General features: G+C 52.8%; 1 protein-coding gene across 1 annotated transcript in view; it reads right to left on the bottom strand.

The window, feature by feature from the left end:
* GUCY2D (guanylate cyclase 2D, membrane (retina-specific)) overlaps nt 1–8973 on the bottom strand; it is a gene marked incomplete at its 5' end in the record, with an annotated part of 17579 nt that extends 8606 nt beyond the window's left edge. The window contains 7 exons of the mRNA XM_011994524.1: nt 2859–2939; nt 4390–4491; nt 4893–4995; nt 5274–5358; nt 5725–6076; nt 8399–8703; nt 8787–8973. Of these exons, the coding sequence (XP_011849914.1) occupies nt 2859–2939; nt 4390–4491; nt 4893–4995; nt 5274–5358; nt 5725–6076; nt 8399–8703; nt 8787–8973 (1215 nt within the window). The remainder of the gene's footprint in view (nt 1–2858; nt 2940–4389; nt 4492–4892; nt 4996–5273; nt 5359–5724; nt 6077–8398; nt 8704–8786) is intronic.
* Nucleotides 8974–8980: the final 7 nt, after the last annotated feature.

Genomic DNA, 8980 nt, shown 5'->3' on the forward strand with positions numbered 1-8980 from the left:
TTTTTTTGAGACGGAGTCTCGCCCTGTCGCCCAGGCTGGAGTGCAGTGGCGCGATCTCGGCTCACTGCAAGCTCCGCCTCCCGGGTTCAAGCCATTCTTCTGCCTCAGCCTCCAGTATAGCTGGGACTACAGGCACCCACCACCGCGCCCGGCTAATTTTTGTATTTTTTTAGTAGAGACGGGGTTTCACCGTGTTAGCCAGGATGATCTCGATCTCCTGACCTCGTGATCCGCCCGTCTCGGCCTCCCAAAGTGCTGGGATTACAGGTGTGAGCCACCGCGCCCGGCCTTTTTTTTTTTTTTTAGACACGAGGTCTTACTCTGTTGCCCAGACTGGTATGTAGCAGCATGATCATAAGTCACTGCTACCTTGCATTCCTGGGTTCAAGCGATCCTCCGACCTCAGCCTCCTGAATAGCTGGGACTACAGGCTTATGCCACCATGCCTAGACAACATTTTACATTTTTTTTCTGTAGAGATGGGAGCCTTGCTATATTGTCCAGGCTGGTCTTGAACTCCGGGCTTCAAATGATCCTCCCACCTCAGCCTCTCAAAGTGCTGGGATTATAGGCCTGAGCCACCACGCCTGGCCCCAACCATAAAACTTTGAACTGCCTGGGTCTTAAGGGAAACAGCTCATGGAGGACAAGCTCCTGGAACCACCATCCTCTCCTTCTCACTTAACAGCCTTTGCTGGGAGAACCAGGGAGGAGCTATGCCACTTTCTTTCTTTTCTTTTATTTATTTATTTATTTATTTTTTTTCAGATAGTCTTATACTATCACCCAGGCTGGAGTGCAGTTGGCCAGTCTCGGGTCACTGCAACCTCTGCATCCTGAGCTCAAGTGATTCTCCCGTCTCAGCCTCCTGAATAGTTGGGATTACAGGTGTGTGCCACCATACCTGGCTAATTTTTGTATTTTTAATAGGGACGGGGTTTCGCTATGTTGGCCAGGCTGGTCTTGAACTCCTGACCTCAGGTGGTCCACCCATCTCGGCCTCCCAAAGTGCTGGGATTACAGGCATGAGCCACCGTGCCTGGCCTGAAGCTGTGCCACTTTCAAAGGACACCAGAAATGGCTTGTGCCTGCAACCGAGCCGGTAGCTGCTGTGCTGGGCGTTACATCATTGTGTCAATCAGGTCTGAGACTCCCACCCTCCCCAAGTTAGGGAAGACAGGACTGACTGCGCTGCAGGACAGTGACCTCACAATTGGGGCATGCTGGAAAAAAAGGTGGCTTAGCTAGCTGACTGGTGCCCTTTCTAGATTGTCCTTGGTCCACATGCCCAATAAGGGGATACTTTTTTTTCTTTTTCTTTTTTTTTTTTGAGACGGAGTCTCACTGTGTTGCCCAGGCTAAAGCGCAGTGGTGCGATCTCGGCTCACTGCAAGTTCTGCCTCCCGGGGTCACACCATTCTCCTGCCTCAGCCTCCCGAGTAGCAGGGACTACAGGCACCTGCCACCACGCCCGGCTAATTTTTTTGTATTTTTAGTAGAGATGGGGTTTCACCATATTAGCCAGGATGGTCTTGATCTCCTGACCTCGTGATCCACCTGCCTCGGCCTCCCAAAGTGCTGGGATTACAGGCGTGAGCCACTGCGCCTGTCGGAAAATTTTGGTGGATACTTTTCATTTTAAACACCTGGTGTTAAATGGTGATCAAGTTCATTAACCCCCATACACATAGTCCACGTAAGTCACTGCATCTGTGACCAAGAGCTCCTGTAGAGGAATCAGGGAAGGAGGCCAGGCCCAGGCTGCATGGTGTGGAGGTAAAGGGAGACACTAAGGTCATAAGGACCAGAATAAGCCATTTTACAGCCTCCTTGCCAACTTTCCACTTCATTCAGAACGTCTAGGGTTATTCTGCAAAAGTGGCCCGACAGAACCAGAAACTCATTTTTTTCTTTTCTCTTTTTTTAAGACAGAGTTTCACTCTTGTCACTCGGGCTGGAGTGCAATGGCACCATCTCGGCTCACTGCAACCTCTGCCTCCCAGGTTCAAGTGATTCTCCTGCCTCAGCCTCCTGAAGTAGTTGGGATTACAGGCGCCCGCCACCATGCCCAGCTAATTTCTTTGTATTTTTAGTTGAGACGGGGTTTCACCATGTTGGCCAGGCTGGTCTTGAACTTCTGACCTCAGGTGATCCACCTGCCTCGGCCTCCCAAAGTGCTGGGATTACAGACGTGAGTCATTTTTTATTTTCTATCATTTGCTCAACAAACATTCACTGCGTCTCTCTAATGTTCCAGACACTGTGTTGGGTGCTGGGAATACAATGGAGGGGAAGGAGGAGGCCCTCACTCAGCTTACAGTCCAGTAAGAGAGGCAGAAACAAGCAGGCAGACAGATGAACATATAACTGCACATTGCAACAAGATCGAAGGAAAGAACTAGTGGTGTGACAGGGAATAATGAAAGCCTACTCCAGGGTGAAGGAAACAACTTTTTTTTTCTTAATTTTGACAGGGTCTTGCTCTGTCACCAAGGCTGCAGTGCAGTAGTATGGTCACAGCTTACGCTAACCTCCAACTCCTGGGCTCAAACAATCCTCCCTCCTCACCCTCCAAAGAGTAGCTGGGACTACAGGCATGTGACGCCACACCCAGCTAATTTTTAACGTTTTGGAGAGACGGGGATTCTTTATGTTGCCCAGGCTGGTCTTGAACTCCTGGCCTCAGGTGATCTTCCCTCACATCTGCCTCTCAAAATGCCAAGATTACACGTATAAGCCACCACACTCAGCCAGAGGGGACACTTAACTGAGACCTACCTCTGTACCCAGCTGCAAAGAGAAGGCAAGAAGGGAGAAACCGATGGCCACCTAGGCCCCATCACAGGCCCAAGTCTCACCTTGGAGAAGGCCGTCTTGGTTGCTGGGCGGATAGCTATGTGCTGATCCCCTGGGAATTTCTTCAGCCAAACCCTGTCTCCCTGCAGCAAAGAGGATGGGGGTAGGGAACTCAGTCTCTTAAAATCCCATGATGGACCCCTCCCCCCCATTTCCATTGGCTCACTGTCCCAGAATGCATCTTCCATGTGACAAAATGCATTGAAGCAAGGGGTTTGATGTCTGCCCATCCGCTTCATAGGCAGCTGGGAGAGGAGCCACCCCTGGATGACAGATATTCAGAAGCTATGGATGGCTGTCCTCACTACCCCAGGGGTGCCCACCAATAGTCCTGTTAAGTCAATTAATACAACCACAAGCATCATCGACATCACAACCCTCATCACCATCCACTGCCATGAGAGAGCATGTTCTGGGAGTAAAGAATCTGGATAGATCAGGCTTTATTGTAAAGTAACTGAACTATAGACAGCTCCCCTCCGGATGCTGGACCTCATCCTCAGCTGTTGGCAAGGCCGGTGCATGGGCACGGGACCTGTGCAGTCACACAGGTCCTCATGCTCAGAAAGGCCCGAACTTGGTTCAATGACCTCCTGCCATCATCTTGAATGAACGAGGAGCCCCTCATTTCTATCTTGCCCTGGATCTCACTAATTACGCAGGTGGCCCTGTCTGTTTATAAGGGATTTGGACTAGAAGGGGATTGGGGTTTAGTACTGACCCCTAAGGAGCATTTGGAAATAAATGTGGGGACATTTTTAATTGTCACAAAAACTAGGAGCTACATTTGGTGGACAGGGCCAGAGACAAGAAACACTGAACATTCTTCAAGGCACAGAGTAGTCCTATTCAATTTAGGACAATCTGCCCCAAATGACAATAGTGCCTCCTCTGAGAATTGGCCGTGATAATCTCCAGGTGACATGATAGGAGCCACTGCATTCCTTCCCATGACCTGAAGCCCAGGAGCTTTAAATGTCTACTCTCTTGATTTGCTCAGCACTCTCAGCTCTCTCTGAATCTGTTCTCATTATCTCCCCTCCACTTGACCACATTCAGATTTACCAGCCCCAAAGTTTATGTCCTAATACTTCTTTGTGACTTTCTTCTCCCCCTCTAGAGGTTGCTGTTCCTGAGTCTGGTCTGGATTGTGTGGAAATGCTGAGGGGTAGGGCCAGAGGCTCTGATCGGGTAGGAGATGGCCTCAGTGGCCACACCAGGTTACATGCTGGTCCCAGCATGCTCCCCAGCAGCTCCAGCCTTCAGTCTCTGGGTCACTGTGATTAGCTTTTGAGGAGCCCTCACCCAGATAGTGGCTAGGGAAAAATCCTTGGGGAGGGAAGATTCTTAGGTTCTTCCCTTTGAGGGATCCATGACCTTTCCCTAGATCCTGTCTGGGCTCCCATCCCCCATCTCCTGGAGCCTGCAGGATCTGGCATGACTCCCTGTCCTCTTGAGAGTACGCCTCCCCTCTGCCCAGGGCCTGAGCATTCTTCCCCTACTGTCTCTCTGTCTGGCTGGGGTCAGGCTCACCTCATAGACGCCAACGTTGGGGCTGTCCGTGGGTTGGCTGGGGCCACTGCGAACGTCTGACATACTGCGGGCAGCCAGACTTGATCGACTCCCCTGGGCCACCTAGCAGGTAGAGGTCAATGCAAGAGGTCAAAATATATTCTGGTGTCAGAGTCCTGGGTTGAGGTCAGGCTGAGTTTTGGGGATGTAAAGATGGGAGGCGAAGGAATCTCAATGAGGGAAGGTGATAATGACATTACTCCCCAAGTGCACGCCTTACAGTTTACAAAGCAAACATTCATTTTCTTGTTGGAGCTTCACCTCCCACCCAGGAAAGTAGTCAGGACAGGTACTGTTACCCTCATTGCACAGATGAGGGTGCTGATCCCTACACTTCAGACTTGGGACAGAACTGGGGTAGAAATCAGGCTTCCCAAGTAGGGAGCTGGGGTGGGGACTTTCCCAGGGAAGGAACCAAATTTACAGAACAAGACAACTGGCTCCTGCCTCCCTGCCTCCCCCACCTTTCGAGAGATGCCCCCATGTGGGTGGAGAAAGGTGATGTCGTCCACAGTCAGGATGATCTTGTTGGGACCAGAGACCATTTGAATGTGAAGTAGCTGGTGCCTGGTGGAGAAAGAGGTCATCTCCACCAAGGGCACCAAGATCCGTGAGAAGAGAGCAGCAGGGGATGGGGCGGAAGGATAATGCTGGCTCAGGGGAGGGGTCCTGGAGGGCAGCCATCCCCAAACCAGACATCCCCTGGGACTCCACCAGCCCACCAGAACCCCCTCACCCCAAGAAAAATCTCTTCTACTCTTGAGTGAACCCAGCCTGCTGTTTTTGATGCAGACTTCCATTTCTGGCACAAACTCACTTCCTACTTACCTCATTCCACTACTCACCTCACATAATGGGCCAGGAAGGCCCCAGCCAGCCCCATCCCAACCACCAGGAGGAAGCCAAGAAAGACGAGGCCCGGCTCCAGTCCTGAAGGGACAGTGACAGGAGGTATACTGAGGAGTGATACCAGGGAAGGCCTCTTCTCTAGGGAGGCATGGAGTCATGCCCAATGCTGGCCCCTCCAGGAAAGGGGGATGGGGGCCAGCATTTGGCAGGCCTATGACCTCTAGGGGGAGGTCATAGATTCCTCAAAGGGGAGAGTCTGGGAATGCTAGAAAGTTTCCAAGAGGGCTTTGGAGCTCAGCAAGAGAGGGGTCCTGTGCAAGCCAGGGGCGGGGAGAGGGCCTAGAAGGGCATCGAAGATGGATTACAGGATAGAGTCCACTCTCTTTCACCACTTCGTGGATGGTCCATGGGGATTCTCTCAGTGGGGGCTGGGGTGCTCGCCCTCACCTCCACCGCAGATGTTGTTTGGATCGAACCAGCACGAGGGGTCAGGTCCGGGTGCTGATCCCCCACGCGGGAAGTGCATCGGGGTCCCGGCGGAGAGAAGGGAGCCCCGGGTAGGATCCAGCATGTATGTGGCAAAAAGCCGGTCTCCCACCGCGTCCGTGTCTAGCAGCACGAATGGAGGCTCCTCGTCTCCTCCTAGGTCCCCGCAGAAGCCAGGGACCTGCGCATCCCAGACGTGGCGGGCCACAGCTGCTCCGGACACCCATCTGCCACCCGCTGCAGCCCGCGCTTCTGCCACACCCCTTGCCAGCAAGAAGACCGCGTCGTAGATGGTGCCAAAGAGTGGGGAGACCTGGAGAGGGACAGTAGGGGCTCAGAGGTCGGGGTCACAGTCCACAGACAGACCACAATTCCCTGGCCACGCCAATTCTTTCACAGCGGGTCAAGCCCAGGGTATCCACTGTTCCCACCTTCCAGTTAGTTGTTCCTAGGATCCCTCCCCATTGGCTATCTCTTCCTCCCTCCCCATTGGCTAACTCTTCTTCCCTTCCCATTGGCTATCTCTTCCTCCCTCTCCATTGGCTATCTCTTCCTTCCTCCCCATTGGCTAATGTTTCATCTCTCCCCATTGGCTAGCTCTTCCTCCCTCCCCATTAGCTAACTCTTTGTCCCTCCCCATTGGCTAACTCTTCCCCTCTTTCCATTGGCTATCTCTTCCTCCCTCCCCTATTGGCTGTCACACCTGCTCTCGCCACTAACTGGTTCCTCTTTTCAGGACTCAGCCTCCTCTCTGACCATTGGTTGATTCTAACTCTCCATCACCTGTAGATTCTCTCTTCTTCCTGTTGGTTGCCCAGAATATAGTTTTAATCTCATCACCTACCGTTCACCTGAAAGCCTTCTCACCTATCTTTTGGTTGGCCTCTATTTTCTGTTTTTCCTTAAAAAAACAAAAAACAAAACTAAACAAAAACAAAACAAAAAACCTTCTCCATTGTTACCACCCGAGCTTATCAGGCTTCTCTATTATTCCCAGTTGCCATCTCTCAGAGAGCCAGGCACTGTGCAGAGCACCAAAGATGTATCAGTGTACAAGACAGACCCTGTCTCAAGGAAACTTTCTTCTTGCCAAAGAGACAGGGGTGTTCAGGCAGTGCAATGAGTAAAAGTAGAGAAACTGAGGGAGCTGCAGAGACAGGAATGGGTGTCTCCAACCTAGGCTGGGGACAGAAGGAGCTGTGGGATGAGTCAGAATTATCCAGGGCAGGCAGGGACAAGAGAGAGGACACAGCACACTCAGAAGCTCAGAGGCAAAAGAGAAGGACACCTTTAGAGAACCCGGAGTAGCTTGGTCTGGCTGAAGTTCATGGAAGGTGGAAGAGAGAGAAAGACAGGAGAGCTGGTAAGCCATGTGGAGAGGCCTGCATCTATCCAGGGCAACAGAAGTCACTGTGAGGCTTTGAACAGGAGCACGACAGTGTGAGATCTGTCAGATTTCTGAAGCTTGATCTGGTTGTTGGGTGGAAAAGGGTGTTGGGCAGGTGAGTGTTGAAGCAAAGACCGTCTGAGAGATTATGTTTTGGGATTTGGGCTGGGGGTGCTGTGGCCTGAATCAGGGCAGTGACAGTAAAGATGGAGAAAGTGGACGAATTCAAATGATCTTTAGGAAGTAACAGTAACAGTGCTTGATGTCTGGAAGTGGGGGCGAAGAATTCAAGGAATCAAGGGTGACTCACAAGCTCAGAGGCTTGGGCAGCGGAGAGGACAGCCATGGTACTTACTGAGAGCTGAAGAGCTTTTCTCTACTTTCTTAACCTCCTTCTCGCCACTGCCGACCCTCCCTCCATCCCATGTCACTATGATTCCTAATCTGTATTCTCTTCTGACTATTCCCATCACTGCACCGCCCCGCCTCCACTGGCCACCTCCAGTCCTCTTGGAGGAATCTAGGGGCATTGGTGGGAAATTGCAACCCCTATGACCCACAGCCTTCTCTCATGCAGCCCCCTGTGAGTTGGGCCTTTGTGGTGGTTAATTCACTGCCCATTGACATCTAAATTCCCTTCTCATAGTGGTTTCTAGTCCTCCTTTGTGGCTGGAGTAAAGTTAGATGATCTGAACTGGGATTCTGGGGACTTGGGGAACCCTAGGTAGTAGCTGGATGTTGGAAATGCACTATGGATCTGGTGAGGATTGCCCCTGGATCCACCCAGGGAGCTTTCTGCTTCTTGCAAGGTGTCTAGGCCCTTAAAAAGCTAAGACCACCAGATGATGCCCCAGAGGAAATACCTCTGAACTAGGGATGAAGGTTGGATTGGCATCCTCCCTCCTTCCTGCTTTCAAGAACATCAAGTATTTATTTTAGACAGCTGGGAGTATGTGGCGGTGGAAATGGGTTTACTTTGAAGTCAATTGCAAAAGGTTTTGCAGTTGACAGTTCATTAGAGCTTACTGCTTGATGTGGGACTTGAGAGGTCTCATTGCCTACTCTCTGGAGGCAATCCCCATACACTAAGAGATCCCAGGCAAGGCCAGAGCCTCTGCATTACCTAGGAAACTCCAAACAGCTAGAGCTGCCAGTGGTTCTTTCTCCATTGGCTCCATCCTCCTCTCCCCGCTTTGGCTGTCCTCTCCCCTCTCCCTTGCCTTCTTCCCTCCTCCCAGGACCATCTACCTGCTGCAGATTGAGGTCAGAGGGCAGCTCGCGGCGCTCTTGGGCCCTGCGCAGGCTGTCCAACACGCTGCCTTCAGAGGGACAGTGGCGCGTGAGGGTGAGCACGGCATCATGGGCCCTGCGAAGTTGGGAGCTGTTGGCGAGTGCAGCTAAGGCCTCCGGGCCTGGGGACAAGGCGTAGTGGATTGTGTCGAAGGGCAGGAAGACCAGGGAGCCATCGGTCAGGCCCAGTTCCTCCGCGGCCTCCAGGAGGTAGCGCTGCTCCTCGCCGCCCAGCAGCACCGAGTGCATCACCATGATCACTGCTGCGGACAGAAGCTTGGCTCGCGGCGCCGCCCGGCTGCCGGCAGGACCCGCCGACCTCCTCGCACCCTGCAGGGGAGCCTACCTGTGACCCTGGGCCCGTCCCGAACCTTCCTCAGGGCCTCCCGGGCTCCAGACAGGTCCAAGGGCTCCATGGAAGTCACGGAGGCGACGGGCAGGCCCCGGGCCCTGAGTGCCGTGGACAGTGAGTGTCCCGCCTCCACCCACAGGTCCTGGGGGGCGGTGACCAGGGCCACGCGCGCCCAGCCGAATGCGCGA

This window comes from Mandrillus leucophaeus, unplaced genomic scaffold (genome assembly GCF_000951045.1).
Source record: "Mandrillus leucophaeus isolate KB7577 unplaced genomic scaffold, Mleu.le_1.0 Scaffold46, whole genome shotgun sequence".
Lineage (NCBI taxonomy): Eukaryota > Metazoa > Chordata > Mammalia > Primates > Cercopithecidae > Mandrillus > Mandrillus leucophaeus.